Here is a 20,776-nt window from a genome sequence, read left to right as displayed (position 1 = left end):
TTCAATTTTCTGGAATTTTGGCACAGTACAGTAATTTGTAGGCTTTTACTTGAGGTGCTTTCTATCAAAGAGTTTAAATTAATACTCTGAATATTTAGCAAAGTTTAACTTCCAAGGCACAAAATAGTACAGATACTCACGTTAGCAGGAAAATACAAAGACATTGATTTCTGTAGCAGCTTCAGCAGTAACTCCTTAACACAATTTTTAGCTGCAGCCTTCCAGGCAGGCAAGAAGAACAATGAATGGTTGAGCAGATGGAAAGGCAATGTCTTTGCCTAACCTATTACTGAGTGGAACAACAGCCAATCACAAGCCAGAAAGCTCACCAATTAGTTGGCCAGGCAGATGCAAGACAACCTCAGCACCCTGCGTCAGGTTCGGAGGTTTCTAAAGATAAGCAAGTTGATGTCATTCTCGGGGTCTGCCCCGGGCAGCATGTGTATTAACAAGGGGTGTGCAGCAACAATAGCCCATACAAAGCTGACCAGTAGGCAGCTGCTCTATGAGAGCAGTCATTAGGGAGCAGGCTGCCAACAAGAAACACCTGGCTTGGGCAGACTTCAGTTTTGCCTACTTGTTTTTAATGCAGGAAACAAAGAAACCAATTATACTTTAAAGTAGTAAAAGTTGCATGTTTCCAAAAAGTTGAGGCCATAGACTAGACAATTAGCTTTCATTTCTACTTGAGAAATAAAGAAAATGAGGTGTGTCAAAGTAATAATTAACCACAGTGGCAATCCCTTTTCTTTAATAAATGAGTTACTAGTGAAATGAGACAGAAGACTATAGAACTACATGCTGAAAAGAGTAGAATATCTAAAAAGTATTTGTAGGTATTTAATTTGTTGCAAGATAAAAAACAAAACAAAACAAAAAAACTAATAAACAGATGGAAATGAGAATGAGGAAAAAAAGGTTTAAGGGCTTACAAACAGAATTGATTTTAAAAAAGTAATCAAGTTAAGATAAAACAAAAGTTTGATCCAATTTAGACTCATCTAAACTCTACATTCAGGCAAAACTATTTAACTCAAAATTGCCAGAAGAGACCATCTTACGTATGTTAAAAAACAATGTAAAATTCTTTTATTATGAATACTAGTTAACTGTGTAATTAAATAAAAGCAAAAATCTTTCACTAAGCTTTTATATATAAAATGATTTTATACCTGTTAAAAGTAGTTATATTTCATACAATTTATAAGATGTACTACTCAACTTTCAGTTCAGGTACAATAAGTTAACTTTATTGGAAAGAAAAAAAGTTGAGATATTTTAAAAGGCTATAAAGTATACAACAATAAGCCCCTTCAATGGGAAGCTTGGCATTCCTGATATATTTCAAAGTTCCAGGTTAAACAGCATTGATAATACTATGGTCCACTTGCTTTTGAGACCTGCAGAAGTCATATCTGGAGTGGCCTCTGATTTTGGAAAAAAAAAAAACTCAATCGAAATTTAGATATCATAAGGCATTGTGAGAATATTTCCCTACTAAAGAAAAAGGAAATCTATAGCTGTCCTACTACCTATTTATGTGATGGAGAACACTGACACACATAGACACATAGACATATGCAGACACATGCACCATACACAAGCATTCCCTTTTTATTCCAGTGAAAATTAAAACAATGAAGGCAAGGAGCTGCTCTTAACTTGTAGTTTTCTAATAGGTTGATTTATACAGAGTGCCCAGACTTCTTCATGTGACCATGAACTCTGAAAATATAAAACTTTGTTAGAACATGCTAAACAATCTAAATCAATCTCTTTTTTGTCAAACAAATACAGAATCTACTCGTGATTGGGATCATTTGTGAATACTTGGAAAAAAAGTAACACTGGTTTGGGTCTCCTAGTCATGTTCTTTCTTACTGTGCCTACTCAAACGCAAATAAGGTCTTCTCTATTACAAAATAAGAGGAAGAGCTATTCTATATGGATAAAAATTTTTCAATTATCTCACCGAAAACATTCCTTATGCCTACTGAATACCTAAAAGTTATTGATACTTCTAAAAAGAAAAAAAAAATACATAGTATGATATTGTTGATCACCATTCGTCTATAGATATTTTCCCCCAAAGAGCAATACTTTATGAATGCATGTCATTCTAAAAATGTTCAAAAATTTATAAATGTTTTGTAAAATATTTTCAAATTAATACAATTATTAGGTCCAAAATGCCAGACTAACTTCTCAAACAAGAACTATTCCTTTCTGCCAAAGGTTAATGTAACTGAAATAATTAAGTCCATGGTCTAATTTCATAGGGTATTTTAAGCTCATTAAAAACCAAGATATAGTATCTCTACTATTATAATTTATTGCCAATTATAATGTGAACTACCCAGAATGTCTTGGGTAAGCATATTAACATCACAAAAATGATTCAGAATTTATCTGTTTTTTTTTTGTGGTGGTAGTGTTGGTAGCTCTTTGAAATTTCATGAATAAAAGGCACAAACCCTGAAAGGAATAAAAAAGATAAATCAAGACCATTGTTATGGCTAGTCAATTTAATTCTTCTAGTAAAACTGGGTTTGATTTAATAACATAAAAATGTAAAACAACATACATCCATTCAAAGTAGACACAACTAAAACCTGATAAAACTTAATAGCTATGCGTTGACTAGAGAGAGTCAGTGAGGTCAGTATTTATGAATTAATATTTAAAAAGACTTTTTTTCCTTTTGTTAATAAAAAGGAAACTTTTTAGTATGAATAGATCGTTTTCTCTTTTCTCTTCTTTGGTTTTCTTCCATCTCTTTATCCCTTGCTACTATAGTTACTACTTGAGAGCTTTAATTCAGGAGGAGGAATCTTCTCACTAATTCCTGCCACTGAGAACACAAAGAAAGAGAAAATTACCCATGAGCTCAGCAGGAAGACTGATCTTGAGCACTGGATTAAGCTTTTTTTGCAAACAGCAAATAAAGGCAGTGATCTGAAAAAGCTAATCAGATCCTGCTGTGGTATTTAGACTATCTCAGTTCCTAGTATTGGATAATGTTAAGCACATTAAAACATCTGTAGGTGAAAAGATGTCCCTAGTCTAGTTTTCCTAGTCATAGGCTTCTCATCTACCTCTCTCCTCACGGCAAAGAGAAACAGCTGCACAGGGCTGCCTGAGTCACTGCAACAAATGACTGAGCACAGTGTGCCATTATGATAGAAATAAAAACCAGACAATGTAGTTTTAGGGGTATACTAAAATCTGTGAATGCCAAGAAAGGGTCTAACATTGGAAGCTTCAACCTTTTGAGAGGGCTATATTTTTGCTGAGGCATGAATGTGAAACAAGTGTGCTCTGGAATCAAGTCTCTGCCAGGTGATCCAGACTGACTTTCTGGTACCTCCTTCCTAATATAGATTTGTTCCCTTTTAATATGGAATTTCTTTAAACTTTAACAACAACCATGAACGTTAGATTATTATATCAAATTTACCCAATTATCCCCAAAAGGTTGAAAGTTTAAAATTATATCCAAAAGCCAACCAACCAATAAAAAAAAAAAAAAGCAAAACTTTCATACACATGGTGTAAAAGAATGGCACAAGATCAGTCAGGCACTAATTCTAACTTCTGAGAGTTACTATATTTAGGAAGTCAGATGGGCCATAAGAGCTTTACTATAGAAAAATTACTCATCTCAGTGTTATTTGAAAGGGTTAAAGACTAACTTTAAACAACAAAACAATGTTAAGAATATTGCCTATATGAATTAAAGGCAAATAAACTGCTGAAGCTCTAGATAGCACTAGGTAAAAGAAAGTCATAGGGGTCAAACATATCAAGCCAGATGAACACCTTCTCTGACATGCTGATTCCAAGACATTCCATCGAATCCTCTTTGTCCTCCTAACACTTGTCTGCCAATGAAAAGCATGCTACTTTTCAGAGAAGAGGCAGACTCTGAAAATCCCAACCCTGGCCCACAGTTGGAACCTGTCCTGAATGTAAACCACCCAAAATACATGCTAGAAAAATGTATTTTACATTTAATATTAACTGTAAGAAGAAAGATCTTCAACTGTAATCAGGATCATATTTTTAAAATAGATCACCATATATAAATGATTATATATTAAAACAGAGACTGAAAAGTATTCACATTAGTATCTAACAAAGCAAACTAAATTTTGAACCAATAATAAGAAAATCAACAAAAATCTATGAATGCGGCACTGAAGGAGCATGCAGTGAAAATGAAAAAAGGTCCAAACACTTTGCTAAAATTTCATCCAATGAGAAGGCCATCTTTGCCATTTCTCACTAACATAAACATAGTAGTGGGTGGGTGGGAAGTAGGTTACAATTATCATCAAGATACAGCTAACCTCGTGGCCATAAGAAAACTACACTACCTATCCATGCCAAGAAATAAATTGTATCAGAAATTATATTTTATCATAAATCATATTTGCTCCTAAAATAATACTAAGCCATTATAAATAGGTAAAGAAAGTTTAAAGGGAAAAAGAATAAGCTATAATGGATACCTATCAAACTAATCCTTTATAAGCAAGCAAGAGAAATAGACTCTCAAAAATAGGGGGTGGACTCTTTGTTGCTCAGATGTGGCCTCTCTCTAACTAAGCCACCTCGGCAGGTGATCTCACTGCCCTCCCCAATATGTGGGACCTGACTCCCGGGGATGTAAATCTCCCTGGCAACGCGGGATGCGACTCCTGGGGATGAATCCGGACCTGGCAAAGTGGGATTGAGAATATCTTCTTGACCAAAAGGGGGACACAAAATGAAATGAAATAAAGTTTCAGGGGCTGAGAGATTTCAAATGAAGTTGAAAGATCACTCTGGTGGACATTCTTATGTACTATATATAGAAAACTCTTTACACATTTTAATGTTTTGGAATAGCTAGAAGTAAATACCTGAAACTATCAAACTCCAACCAGTAGTCTGGCTCTTGAAGACAATTGTATAACAATGTAGATTCACAAGGGGTGACAGTGTGACTGTGAAAACCTTGTGGATCGCACTCCCTTTACCCAGTGTATGGATGGACAAGTAGAAAAATGGGGACGAAAATAAGGCAGGATGGGGGGAATGATTTGGGTGTTCTTTTTTAAATTTATTTTTTATTCTGATTCTGATTCTTTCCGATGTAAGGAAAACGTTCAAAAATAGACTAGGGTGATGAATGCACAACTGTAAGATGATGCTGTGAACAGCTGATTGTACACCAAGGATGACTGTATGGTGTGTGAATATATCTCAATAAAACTGAATTTAATTAAAAAAAGAAAAAAGGGATGGGGTGGGAGATTTATTGAACGGACACTGGAAGAGCTCACAAAAATCAAAGGCAGAACTGAACACTCAAGCCTTGGAAGGTCAGGGACCAAGACTGAACCCAGGGTTTCAGCGACAGAAGCTACTAGAATGCCTTCACGGGATGATTCGGCTCTATTTGCCCTCTCTGACCCTGTGGGATATATGTTTTTATTTCTCTTTTAGGAAAGAGTGAGCTTATCAAAGAACCCTCAGTTATAAATAAGGTTCCCACAGCACTGATGCCACCCTTGGGCTGCTTCCAGTGTTCGAGGAAGCTGTGGAACCGAGTGAGCTCAAGCCTCCTAGTGATAACAGGTCTTTTCTGGAAGTCTCCTCTGCCTTCAAGTTCCCAGCTTGAGTGGCAGCCAAAACAGTAAAACTCGGCCTCTGCCTCCTCAATTGAGGTTGACCTGTTTTTGATGAGTAAGTCTCGGAAGAGGACCTGCGTGAGCAAAGCCCAGTCCCCGCCTTCACACATTTCTCCTGGGGATCTGCCCATGTGCAGAAAGTGCTTTACTCTCCAGGACTGCCTGAGACTGGGTGGCTAAATCTTTCTAATTCTGGGGTTCAGTGTTACCAACCCCTTTATGCTATGTTCTGAAGTTATGTTCTCCAATAGTTCCATGAATTTTTAAAGTTGCTATTTTGATCTCCATCTCCCTGGCTCCTTTGTCTATTTCTCAATTAGTTCAGAACTAAGACAAGAAAAAGACAACCTTAAGCTCCAATACTCAACAATAAAGACAGCTTTGTTACAAAGAATTGTTAAGAGAAAAAAGAGGGTAAGTAAAAAGTCTACACAAATTAACCCTGGTCAAACTTTTATAATACATATGAAGGGATAAATTAAAAAACAAGCAAGCAAACAAACAACAAAAGAAAAAAAAATTCACTAAGAAAGAAGATAATGTTCGCCAAAATCAATGTTCTTAGAGTTTGACTATGAAAATCTTTCAGTGCCATGTCATGAAGATCAGACAACCTTCAATTCTCTTTATAGCTGAGAGATAAATACAAAATAAATCCACAAAACAGCCTTTCTTCTCAGTGGTCTAAACACAAACTCTTCTATAATCATTTTAAATGGCAATAAAATCCATATCCTAAGACATCAAATGTTTCCCAAGTATCAGCTCCCCATTTAGTATTTTTTAAATAATAAGCAAATAAGTCTTTTAAAAAAAGATGATTTTCAATTCCTATAAATCCTGTAAATAAAGGAATGAAGGTTTTTAGAAAAGTTCAGGGAATACAGATGACATCCAATATGATGATGTAAAAGGCGACTAAAGCAGGTAATGAACTGGGGGAAAAAAAGAGAAAACTCATGAGGAAAAAGGACATATATGATTCCTTGGAATTATGAAATACCTGGATGGTAGTTAAATGTAACTGTAGCTCTTACAAGGTAATGACAATATTTACAACATCATTATCAAGGCCTGGCCAAAACTCATCTCTCTTTGTGACGCCACAACATGACTCTCTCATGGCATTCCTCATATGTACGATGTATGTTTGTATTCCTCATATGACCTGGCACGTGGGCATCTGTGCACATCATAGTATATTTAGGCTACACATACAAGCTGAGGACAGGAGCATGTCCTGCTCTTCTTTAAGTGTAATATAATTCTACTTAAACTAATTCAAAACTGCTTGACCAAAAAGCATCATTAAAAATGAAATTGACAGATAGGCTATAAAGAATAATTATACCATATAGAATTAAAAGAGGTCTTTATCATCAGGTCTACCTGTTCTCACTAATGGTCTAGTGTAATAGTATATTACAATGTAAATAAGATATTAAATGATTGTGAAGGTACTTAGGGAAAAAACACACTATACAGCAAACAAAACAAAAGGAACTGCAAACCAGCTATGCCCTAATAAAAGCACTTGTTAATTAGATTGATCTAAACATAAATTCTTATTAAGAAACAATGTAGAAGGTAGTTCTTTCTATATCAATTCTTTTAAGATAGGAAAATGAAATATTTATGTTATTTACGTTAGTACTTTCGATAGCCTCATACTATTCACTGAAAATAAGTGCATACTACTGACTTTAGACAACTACCATGGTGTGCAAGAAACTGAAAACATTGAGAGGCTATAAGATTGGTGACTGTGTTAGAAAATGTTCAGTGAAATTATCACAAAAATTTGTAAAAACTTTTTCTTTGTAGAAAGTTCTATTAAGATCACAGAGTGATATAATAATTTATAATTAAGAATTGTGAGCATTCAGGACAAGATTCCATCTAAATATAAACCATCATATACTATAATTAGTTAAACCTAGACATGAATCATCCTAAACAGCTGCCAATGTAATGAGATTGTAAGCTCCACAAGGACAGGGAGTCTTGTACTGTTTTCTATCTCCAGCACCTAGCAGGTTATCTGGCACACAGTAGGTACTTAATAAAAGTGTTAATTAAATGATGGCATCTCAATACCTGAGCCAAAGTCTTTTCTAGATACATATTTTCTTTACTTCTCTTCATATAACCTACACTCCAGCCAAACTCAAGTATTTAAAGCAAGTTCTCTTAATTTTGGTTGCACACCGGAATCATCTAGGAAGATTTAAAATATACTGATACCCAGGTCCCATCCCTAGAGTTTTAAATTTAACTGGACTGAGAAGCCTAGCCATAGGCATTTTAAAGCTCCTCAGGTGATTCTAATGTGTAGTCAACTGTGAGAACACGGACTTAAAAGGTTTTTCTTCTAAAATACCATTCTCCACAGCTTCACATGTTAAAATCCTACCATAATTACTGAAGATACAGTTATACCCCAACTCTGCCATGAAATCTTTCCTGGAGCACCACTAAACTTATCTTTGCATTATTTGAGTCTGCAGAGGAACTGGGATAAGGCTAGCACTTGGCAAATGTTTGAGTGGTGAATAATTCTGGGAGTGTGACACACAGTAGAAACTCAACAAATATTTACTGAAAGAATGATGTAATTTCTCCCTGTCTTTGGAAGTCTTAGATCTTTTACCTGTAATTTTAAATAGCTGTTTCATTCAATAAATGGGTACCTCTTAGGTGCCAACTATTGGGGACACAGCAGGGAATGAAGCCAATCCCCTTCTCTCATGAAGGCTATCATGTTGTGTGTGGAGGGGCAGGGGAGAGAATATAAACAATCAGCACACATCAGGTGATGGTGAGCACTATAAAGATACTTTGGGTCAGGGAAAGTTCCCTGATAAGATGATATTTGTGCAGCTATCTAAATGACATGAAAGGAAATAAACAACAGGCAGAGGAAAGATTAGGCACAAAGCCCTGACATGAGCATGTACATGGTATGTTCAAGGAACAGCAAGGTGGCCAGTATGACTGACGGCAGGCAAGCAAGGGGAGGGGTCAGAAGATGAGGTCGGAAAGGTAAAGTCAAGGGAAACCAGATCGTGTAGAGCCTTGAAAGGCAATGCATCTCAAATTCTAAACTGCATTTAAAGCATATAATGGTCTTAAAGATTTTGATTCAAGAAGTCTGGGGTAGGGTCTGAAATTCTGTGTCCTAACAAGCTCATAGATGATGCTCTTGCACACTTTGAGTAGCCAGGTTGTAGGCCACAATTTTATTCAGATATGGGAAACCACTGGAGGATCCTGAGCAGAGGAGAGATATGATCCAATTCATATTTTATACTAACTTATCATATAAACTTGAGCTTTCAATTGTGTTCCATTGATCTTTTTCTATTTCTGTGCCTATACCACACATTAAGAACTATAGATTTCTAATGTACCCTACATGGCAAGTATTCTATCATTATATTTTTCCTCATTTTCAGATTTTTATCCTGGCTATTTTTGCATGTCCAGGCTTCCAGATAAACTTAGAATTGTTTTGACAAGTTCCAACCAAAAAGCTGTTGAGAGTTTGATTGAGATTGCGCTGCAGTAATATCTGCTTAAAAAGTACTGCAAATTTATTGTATTAAAATGCTCAATCAAGAACAATTTATTGAAATTTTCTTTTTCTTTCAATAAGGTTGTCTATATTTCTTTACGGAGGACTTAAAACATTTCTTATTAAACTTGCCTTAAAATATTTTACTTTTGTTGTTGCTGCTATGAATGAAGGTCTTTTTCCCCTCTACATTTTCTAACTAGTTATTGTTGCTGTTTAAAAAATACTTACTCTTGTATATAAAAATAATAGTGAACTAGCTATCTCAGTGAACTCAACGCTTCTATTAGTGTTTCAACAAGTCTCCTACGTTTTCCAGGCATATAATATAAAATCATCAGATTGCCCCTTCCTTGACAATTCTTAGATCTCTTGTTCCATACTTTTGTCTAATTGCATTATAATATTAAATAATAATGGTTATTTTGTATCATTCCTAATAATAATGGAAATGTTTCTAGTATGTTGGCATTAAGCATTAGACACATACATATACAACATACAGACATCAGCTTGGGCAGATTAATCTCCCCATACCTCGTTTTCCCCAACCGTAAGAAAGAAAAAAGGGACATCATATGGTTGTTTTGACATTTAAATGAGTTAATAAGTATAAAACACTTAGAACAGTGTAGGCACATAATAAACACTCGTAAGTATTAGCTAAATGTAATTATATGTTTACATGCACCTATACATAGCCACACCACATTACATACAACCATTAAAAAATCATTTGAAGAAATATGTTTTCCTCCTACATGAAGGTTTAGGGGAAAATGAGGATTGCGGGTTGCATTAAGATGATCTATAAAGATGACCACAATTTTTTCTCTGACTTAGTAATATTGTCAATTATATCAGTAGATTGTGAAACACAGAAACTTAATTACAATTTTGGGAGGATTATATATGCTGACATTTCATTAAGAATTTTTATATCAATAATCATAACACTGGCCTGTCACTTTCTTTAACTAATCTGCTTTGCCACATTTGGGCACCACTATTTTGTTGACTTAGAAAAAGGACATGGTATTTCATCCAAAACATATTTCATTCATTTGGTATTTCATTCATTTTCTCAATGGCACACCAACTGGTGAATGAACCACAGGGATCTAGACCAGATTGGGCTACCTGTTCCCCTATAGGAATCACTATTTCTAGAAATCTGATTTACTGGTATTCTGAAATTTGTTCCTGAACCCTTACTTTACTATAAATTCCAGAGCACAGTTTACTCCAGCATGGGGTCCAAAGAAAAGAGGACAAGTGAGAGGGCACTTTTATAATTTACAGATACAAGAACCAACACCATACTATAACAAGTTACTTAATTCTATGACTCAGCTTCTTCAACTCTAAAATGAGGATATACTAACACCTATGGCATAGGATTTTTACGGACATTAAAAGAGTTAATAAACATAGAACAATGCTTGCCACATAGTAAATACTAAAGTGTTATCTTAAAAAAAAAAAAAACATTACACTAGAAGTGAAATTTCAGTTAAAAAATAGAAAATCTGATTTTCATTATTTATTTTATATTCTTATCAATATACTTCTGTAAGATCACTCCTTATTGCTAGGAAGGAAAGAATTCCATGCAGGCAAAGGCTACTACAATTGTATCCCACTAGCTCTTATTACCACATACTTATATAGCCAAGAAATCAAGTAACTGGTTGCTCAAATGCCCTACTCTGTTTTTTTTCCTTCATATCATATGAATTTTGTAAAATCAACAAAATTTAGAACAGTACTTCTCAAAACCGATGGGAATAACATTTTAGAAAAGCCAAATATACCTATTCATTTTTGTAAGAAAAACCACTGTAAGTGCCATGGAATATTTTGGCTAATGAGAATAATCAGAAGATATTGTTAGAAACCTTGGTAAGGGAAAGGAGTGTAAAAATGGTTGGAGACCAGTGATTTAGAAGAAACACATAGATTTGATGGTGGGCAGGAGTAAAGAGGCAAGGGAGAAAATGGCAGCATAATTAGAGGAAAGTATAATAAGCACCTGAAAGGAAACAAAGATTTTCTTCTAGCAAATGAGAAAACATTCACTTTAGTTTAAAAATATAGATGATGGAGAGGGAAAAATAATTTAAAAATAAATGGCTATATATGGACTAAGATCATCTATGCCCTCCCACTTCCCTCATAATATAATTTTATTAACACTTTAATTTCTGGTCACAGAATTTTCCTAACATAATAAATTGCTTTACTTTTCAGAGTTAGCTTTCTCCCAAGATCTATAAAAGTAATTAACTCATGAAAAATAAAGCATACTAAATTTCCCCCCAAAATAATTTTTACTTAACAAAGTCATTCTTATGACTGAGCAGTTTATTTTATTGATGGTAATATCACTTAAATGTAAGTACCTTAGTTCTTAGGGTATTTTATATATGTCACCTAGTTGACAAAATTTTATTTTAAAATTGGGTATGAATAATATATTTTCAAAGTAATCTTCTGATGAGAGGCAGGAAAATAGCAGCATGTTCCATGATAACCCAGTCAAATTACATGAGACATTAAGCCAATATTCAGTAATCCATTTATTCACTAAAGAAATATTTGACTGCCTACTATGAGAAAAGGGGTAATGCTAAGGAGATGGGAGAGGTTACAAACCTAAGTACAGTTTCTACCCATAAGGAATATAAATCTTTACTAAGGAAACTAGACAAATGAACACCTACATAATTCAGAACATGCTGAAATTAATGCTATTAAGAGAGATACATCATAGGGTATAAGAGAGAAAGAGATAATTGTCTCAGATTTGGGAAGGTTCTGAGAGGTGACATATAAGCCAAGAACAGAAAGACATGATGATGTATCCCTACACACACACACACACACACACACACAGAGAGAGAGAGAGAGAGAGAGAGAGAGAGAGAGAGAGAGAGAGAGAGAGAGAGAGAGAGAGAGAGAGGGAATGTGTGAGTGTGTGGAGGGGGAGGGAAGAAAGGGAGTGGGATAAGGTAGGGAAGAAAGGATTTCTGCTCAGAGAACAGCAGGATCAAAAGCCCAGAGGTGGGAGAAATGATACAATGTATAGAACATAGTATGATTAATATGGCAGTACAAGGGGCTTTTAGAAAGTCAGGATGTGGCTAGTTCATGGAAAAGTCTTCAAGGCCTTATTAAGGAGTTTCAACTTTGGTAATGGGAAACTATTGAAGGCTTTTGAAAAAGAAAATGGCATATTTCTACCTACATTTTAGAAAGTAATAGGGAGCCACTGAAGGTTTGTGTAAATGGGATGATGTGTTTCCAACTATATTTTAGGATGATCTCTCTAGCTGTATTAGCTCTTAGGAGGCAAGAAACTCAGACAAGATAGAAAAGTATTACAAAAGTCCAAGCAAAAGATGACTGGTAGCTAAAGTTGTACAGAAAAACAGAGAAAAGAAACAAATATGAGGTATTTTTTAAGATGGAGCCAACAGGTCCAGACAGAATTTGATGCTAAAGACAAAAAAAGGAGAGGGTTACTGATGGCATCAAATGATACTAAACATCGCAGAACGACTGAGAAGAGGACATAACGTGAAGATAAGCGGTGACCAGTGAGGAGGCTGTATCCGTGAAACAAGTAGAGGTGGAACGAACAGGCAGCTATTCTTAACCATGTTTTTGGGCCATAGACCCCTTTCTCAGTCTAGTGAAGTCTACAGAACTCTTTTCAAAGTAATGATTTTCCATATATAAAAATACATAGGCTTGCATTACAAAAGAAGCCAATTATTTTAAACATTTTGTCACTAAATTTTTAAAAATTGTTGACATAGTGATATATATGCTTCATTAACACATTAAAATAACAAGACGTAGAAGCACACCTAATAACTACCGTGATTTTGAAGTAGTTAAAAGTGCAAGTGATATCTCAAGGTATGTGCTTCAACTGTAACATGATGGGGAACATAGTGATTTCTATGGGTGACAAAGTCATATATACTCCTAATAATACTGGGTTTGTTGCTTACATTCATAATTGAGGGAAATGCTAAATTTCAATTAGAGGATATAATAATAAAGATTGCAAAATTTTTTTCCCAGCCAAGGTCATAGAATCCCCAAGTTCTATCCATGAATCCTTTGGGGGTCTGTGGATCCCAGGTTTAAACCCCTGGTTAAGAAGTAAGTTATGGGTTAAGGAAGACATGACAGCATATGCATTATTTTGGCAGGAAAGCAACAGATACAGAAAGATATTTGGGGGGCGGGGTGGGCAAGTGTAGACTGTGTCAAAAGAAGGATTTTTTTTTTTTTCTTTTCTGGGGTATAAGAACTTTAAACCAGGAGAAGGAATTCATGGGGCAAAAGAGATGAAAGCTATCTGCATGCACATCTGTGCATGACTGAGTGACAGAATGACTGAGAACAACTGATAGCATAACAACTTAGATAAAACAAAAAGGAACAGTACCCTAACTTGTTCATGTTGAAAAGGGGTATTGACATTATGGGAAAAGGCAATGCAACTGGTTGATGTTCTTAAAGAAGCTGTTGCCTCTGGGTTTGGGGACTTAGCTGGCACAGGTGCTCTCTGGAGGATTTAAGTTTCTAAAGAATAAATTCAGTGAGTGAAACTATTTTTATAGAGTCTCAGATAAGGACCTGGGTATTCTTTAGGGTTTTCAGGACTACTGCTGACTTGAGTTTCCACAATTAAAAAGGAAAGAAAGATAAATTAAAGAGATTTAAAAAAAGGAGCAGCAGCAAAGTGGGAAATGCAACTGACTTGATCCTATCATTCTGGTGAAACTAACCAAACTACCCTGGGCCAGGACTGACTGGGAGTGGGGAGTGAGAGGCAAGGAAAAGGACTTCCAACAGCACCTGCCAGCCATCAGAGTCAGGAAGTTTCTTTGTTGCTCTTCTGCCTCCTTTTCTAACATTTTCCACAATCTTTTTTCAAGATATGTAGGCACTTGGTGCTACTTTTTGGCAGTCTAAATACCCTCACCCTACTTGCTTTTTCCCAGATTTCTCCCACCAAAAATCAAATGTCCAAAAGAAAGGGTGTTAATACATTTATATAAAATCAATTAAATGCCTAAGTATGAAAGAATCTTGGGGGAAGGCAATAGATATTGTAAGGATAGCCTGTCAAAATGTATGACTATTTAGATAAAAGACTGAGGAAGTATTTTAGAATATAAGAAGCCTAGGATACTCCCGGACTCCAGTTCCTTATTTGCCACCTTTCCTCCTCTATGTTTGCGTGTGTTAATGTATGTTTGTGTGTGTGTGCATGCACATGTGTGTGAGTACCAAGAGAAGTGGGTTTTGATGGTGGTGGTGGGGGGCGGAATTGGCTTACCCCATTTCCCACCCTTGGAAGAAATTTTGAACCCGTTGAGTTTGGTAAACAAAAGCTATGGGGGGGGGGGGGGCAAAGATTGGCAATTAAACAGTCTTCTTCAGAACCAGCATATTTAAAATAAGTAACTGGCCATTTTATTCTGTCTACTAATTTTATCTTTTTTTAACAGATAATAAAAAGTAGAGTTGGAGGCTATCATATTGAAAATTATAAGAATTCTCTACAGTGTAGGTTTATAAAGGAAAATTATTGCAGGATTTTAATCTTACATAAATCCATGTTGAACTGTCCTGCTCACATTAGCTGTATGTCATCAAATGAGAACCATATTGACTAAAATGCACATAAAAGTTTAGTCATTTGCTATCGAAGTAGGAAATAAACATTATGATCTACCTGTTATTCTGAGGAATGTTCTGGCCCAAGACTCAGCACCTGGCAGCACACTTGCCAAATTAGCATTCTGGCTTCGGTCACTCAGGAGTTCCAAAGTGCTTTCTCCGCCTGCACTCTGGTGCTAACACAGCAAGGATGGTCTCGAAGCTAAGCTACAGCTGCCAACCTGGCACATGCTTTCCAACCATCCAGCCCACAGTAAAATCTCCTACCAAAACCAAACTCTCAAAAATAATTTCGTGAAGATTTTTCTTATAAGCCGAGTCCTGATTTTTTTTTTTTCAAAAATCATACTTTAAACACACACTATCTATCCTCTGAATCTAATCTCTCTTAGTACAGAAATCTTTTCTAAGTTGTGGAATTAGGACTTGATTTAGAACATTAGACACCTCTCACACCTGCTGTTCTTACACAAAAGGGAGGATTTAATGACCATTAGGACCAATCAGAAGCTCTCTCTTTAATGTAATCAGAAGACTTGAAAGAACTTGGCAAAGTTGGGAATGTCATGGGAAATAAAAGGACAGTGATTTGAAGCATTTTATTCTTCAGGAAAAAAAGTAATTTATTATTACTTTTTTTTCCCCCCCAGAAATCACTAGAATTGCCTTCCACTCTCCATTCTCAAGAATGTGGAGTGATTTCGGTAATTCTGCTCCTTTTCTTGTCGCATCATATTATACCACCCATAAACAGGACAAGAAATCTCACCTGTTTTATGAGGAGTTTTTATTTCCAAAGCTTTACAGTCTTGGGGGTGAGGGTGAGGAATATTCAGAGGATGCTCCCAAAATACTACTAACTAGGTAAAGAGAGCATAGTGGGGTTTGTGGAGAAATCACAGGTGCTGGCTGAACCTCCAACCCTCAGGACTTCCTAAAACACACATAGACACACACCAAGGCCAGGAGGTATAGAAATCCACAAGGAGGGGAACCCCAATTAAGAAATTCAAATACTTTTAAAACAAACTGGGAAATCAGCTCATTTTAAAAGTTACACCATCCTATCCTTAACCAATGATGACAAAAAGCCCTGATAATTCAAAGCATTCGATTTATGGACTTATTTCTCTTAAACCCCTTCCCCATTCACTGGGGCTAACTTTTCACTTGCAATCAAGTATAAAGAGCAGTGCCTTGAATTCAGAGCATGGGATTCAAATCCTGCTTTTATCACTTTGTGCCTTAAGGCTAGTTACTTAAAACTTTCCAAGCCTCAATTTTCTCTTTAGTAAAATGGATATCATACCACTTGTCTTTCAGGATTGCTATAAGAAAAACAAAAAGCACAAAGAGAAGCAAAAATAGAACTGGCAAAAGTAGGTACTCAATAAATGCTGGTCACCTTCCCCAGAGGGTTCGCTACACACACCTCAACCCCACACCTAGTTAACAGCCTCTAGATGAATTAAAGCAAAGGAACTGCACAGCAGGGCAGAACTGCTAAGGCTCAGTTCACACATTTATCTCAAAGAGTACATGGGAAGGTATTTCATTTGAATGCCCAAGATCATCTGGAAAACAATATTAGTTAATATCCTCACAAAATCCTTCAACACTTTAAGTTAAAAATATATAAAATATACAGTTAATAAACTATGCTACATTGATGGCGTAGAATACTATACAGTGACTACAGTTTTATGTAGGTCAGCTTTAATAAATAGTGGTTAAGAGGAGGGGCTCTGGTAACATCGAATGTCATTTCTTGATAAACAGTTTTTACTCATTTGATGGCATTAAACTCCTGAGTACAGAGGTATTTAGACAACAAAAAATCCATCTCAAGTATTCACATAATAACTTCACTCTGGGCTGTATGATTTCAAAGCTGAGATACAGACAGACATTTACTCTAGATCAATGTTTTCAAGGCATAGAGGGAAAACTCAAACCTAGAGTAGAAACATACACTGTCCAGGGTAGACAAAAATGAGGTGTTGGCAACAGATGGATAGTCAAAACAAAACGAACAAAAAAAACCCTAAAAAACCCAACTCCATCTATCTGTAAATTAAAACTCTCTTCTGAATAACTCTGTAGTTAAAAATTAAAAAAAAAAAAATTATGGGCTATCTAGAAGTGGATGACAATGAAATTACAACACATGGAATGTGGCCAAACTGATACTTAAAGAAAATCTTACAGTTTAAATGTATTTAATAGAAAACAAGAAATGAAGGAATTAAACACTTAAATTGGGAAGGCTGAAAAAGAGTAAAACAAACCAAAATAAAAACAATGGAAGAAAACTAAATGCAGAAATAAATAAAGAAGCAAAGAGTAGGACTGGTCAATAAAATGGAGATTTAATATAAATAAATGAATGAATGAATGAATAAATAACCTCCAAAAGTATAACCAAGGGGTTGGGAACAACACAAATATGTAACAATACAAGTGTAGAGTTCAAACACATGGAAGGGCCTTTAAATGTAACATTTCTGCATAAAATTTTCATGCCAAAAGATTAAGAACATATAAGAAAAATGGATCTAAATATAGGTTGCAAGTAGGGATCACCCTGGAAGAAATAAAAACTTTTGTTAAAGATTTATACCCTTGATTCCATTCCTGACAAAAGATGCTATAATCATAGGTTTTATTGATATGTTCCAGCAAAACGTCAAAGCATCCAGGAACTCCTAGGTTACTTAGTTTATTCAAGAGCACCAAAGAAGATAGAAAACATCTCAACTGATTTATGAGGTTAGAAAAACTGTTGACAAAACCCAACAAAGATGGCACGAACACTAGTCAACAAATATACATATATATATATAAAATATATAATGTATATATATTATCCTTATATATATAAAACTTACAGTATATTCAAAAGTTCTAAATATAAGTAACTCATGTAGGTAACTAAATATTCAAATAACTAATATACATTGACCAGGTAGGTGTTATACTATAATAACAGATTTTCTTACATTGAACAATCTTTGTTAATTCAACTCATTACATTTTTTGGTTAAGGGCTCTTGCTGTCCAACTGGGTGTGGAAGATGAAAGACAGGAGGAATCAAGAACTTCTGGATTTTTGGTTTGAGCAGCTAAGAAGAAGCCAGTAACATTGATCTGGGGAAGACTCGGGGAGGAACAGATATGGAGGAATAAATTTTCTACTTTAGATACTTTTTGTTTCAGATACCAATAGCTATCCATGTGGAGATGTCCACAAAAGTATATGAGGGAAGACAACATATCCCTACTATCCCACCAATTTTAACATTTTGCCATGTCTGCCTTATTATCCTATCTATCCACTTATTCTATCCATCTATTCATCTCTCTCTCAATCTATTTCTTGAACACTTGAGTGTAGGTTGTATACATCATGCTCCTTGAACACTTAACAATGCCACGTACATTTCCTATGAACAAGGATATTCACTTATGTAAACACTTTAAGTGCAGTTATAAAGTTCAAGAAATTTAACACTGACATAAAACTTACCGCCTGGGTGGAAACTAAGATGGCGGCTAGGTGAGACACGGCAAAAAAACACCTCAGTGAAAAACACTAGATAAAAACCAGAAAGTGACCCAGAATACCGGTTACAGCGATGTGGCAGCTGAACGAGGTCTGCTAGTATCACAAGGGTCGTATACTTGGTGAAACCAGGAGTCGGCATTCTGAAACGAGTGAGTAAGCTGGCTGGAAGACCCGCAGTCAGGCGGCGTTGTGGTGAAGCCAGGGCTTGGCGTTTGGAGACCAACTGCCTCTTTTAAAAGAAAAAAAATAAAAAAAAAGGGAAAAACCCAGGAGCGGCTGCAGTTGTGACAGTGGGAACCACGCAGTAAAACACAGCATGAGAGGGCTGAGCTGGCCTCTCGGTGTCTGGCCTGGAAGACAGCCTGCTGCAGATACCCTTGGGGCTGGGGGAATGGAGGGGAGAGCTGGAAGCTGAAAGAAACCCCGCGGCTAGCAGCTGGCTCCCCGGAGGGCTGGATAAAATCCTGCCCGGGGCCGTGCCCACAGCCCAGAGCCCTGCCAGTTGTCCCGGAGCTGGGAAGGAGGAACTGTGCGAGGACGGGGGTGTGGAGACCCCCCCGTTCGGCCATCTTTGCATCAGGCTGAGAGAGCTGCTGCATGGCCCGGCGGCCCAGGGCTTCCCTTGAGGGACGGCGCGCACTGGTGACGTAGCACGGCATTCCCTCAGCAGAGGTCCTGGAGGATCGCGGCTGGGAGGGGGGACCCGCTCGGAGAACCCAGGGACACTACGCCAAGTCCAGTGGTTTGTGGGACAGCAAGAGAGAGGGTCTGGGGCTGAACTGACACGAAGGCTTAGACTCTTGGGGTGGCCTTGAATCTCCGGGAACCTGGGGAATTTGAATATTGAAGCTGCCCTTCCTCCCTGACCACCCGTACACACGCCCCACATTCAGGGCGTACGGCTCCAGCAACACACCCAAACTGAGTTCTCCAACTGAACCCCACAAGAATCATTTCCCCACACACCGTGGGAACAAGGTTGAGAACTGACTTGAGGGGTATAGGTGACTCACAGATGCCATCTGCTGGTTAGTTAGAGAAAGTGTACATCACCAAACTGTGTTTCTGAAAAATTAGATAGGGTTCTTTCAAGTTGTAAAAAAAAAAAAAAAAAAAAAAAAAAAAAAGTAACAATCAAGCAAAGCAAATGCCAAGAGGCCAAAAACAACAGAAAATCTTAATGCATATCATAAAATCAGATGATATGGAGAATCCAACTCCAAACACACAAATCAAGATATCAGAAGAGACTCAGTACTTGGCAGAATTAATCAAAGAACTACAATCGAGGAATGAAAACATGGCAAAGGATTTAAAGGACATCAAGAAGACCATGGCCCAGGATGTAAGCGACATAAAGAAGACCCTAGAAGAGCATAAAGAAGACATTGCAAGAGTAAATAAAAAATAGAAGATCTTATGGAAATAAAAGAAACTGTTGGCCAAATTAAAAAGACTCTGGATATTCACAATACAAGATTAGAGGAAGTTGAACAACGTCTCAGTGTCCTAGAAGTCCACAGAACAGAAAATAAAAGAACAAAAGAAAGAATGGAGAAAAAAATTGAAAAAATCGAAATGGATCTCAGGGATACGATAGATAAAATAAAACGTCCAAACTTAAGACTCACTGGTGTCCCAGAAGGGGAAGAGAAGGGTAAAGGTCTAGAAAGAGTATTCAAAGAAATTGAATACTTCTACACAATATAAATACACAAAGCATAAATGCCCAGCGAACTCCAAATAGTACAAATCCAAATAAACCTACTCCGAGACATATTCTGATCAGACTCTCAAATACTGAAGAGAAGGAGCAAGTTCTGAAAGCAGCAAGAGAAAAGCAATTCACCATATACAAAGGAAACAGCATAAGACTAAGTAGTGACTACTCAGCGGCCACCATGGAGGCGAGAAGGCAGTGGCATGACATATTTAAAACTCTGAGAGAGAAAAATTTCCAACCAAGAATACTTTATCCAGCAAAACTCTCCTTCAAATTTGAGGGAGAGCTTAAATTTTTCACAGGCAAACAAATGCTGAGAGACTTTGCCAATAAAAGACCTGCTCTACTTCAGATTCTAAAGGGAGCCCTACCAACAGAGAGACAAAGAAAGGAGAAAGAGATATAGAGAATTTTAACAGACATATATAGTACCTTACATACCAGATCACCAGGACACTCATTTTTCTCTAGTGATCATGAATCTTTCTCCAGAAGGGACCATAAGCTGAGACATAAAACAAGCCTCAGTAAATTAA

At 36.5% G+C, this 20,776-nt stretch overlaps 1 protein-coding gene across 4 annotated transcripts in view; it reads right to left on the bottom strand.

Moving 5' to 3' along the window:
- ZC3H12C (zinc finger CCCH-type containing 12C) overlaps window positions 1-20,776 on the bottom strand; it is an 82,863-nt gene that overhangs the window by 48,004 nt on the left and 14,083 nt on the right. The window contains exon 1 of one of the 4 annotated variants that reach the window (XM_037841371.1): window positions 141-249. The exons of the other annotated variants lie outside the window; for them this stretch is intronic. Coding sequence (XP_037697299.1) covers window positions 141-164 — 24 coding nt within the window. The 5' untranslated portion in view covers window positions 165-249. Of the gene's footprint in view, window positions 1-140; window positions 250-20,776 lie in introns of those variants that run through there. 4 annotated transcript variants of the gene reach the window in all.

The sequence above is a fragment of the Choloepus didactylus genome, chromosome 6 (assembly GCF_015220235.1).
Source record: "Choloepus didactylus isolate mChoDid1 chromosome 6, mChoDid1.pri, whole genome shotgun sequence".
NCBI classification, from domain to species: Eukaryota; Metazoa; Chordata; class Mammalia; order Pilosa; family Megalonychidae; genus Choloepus; species Choloepus didactylus.
The sequence above is the reverse complement of the archived record's forward strand: the minus strand, read 5'-3'. Positions and strand labels throughout refer to the sequence as shown.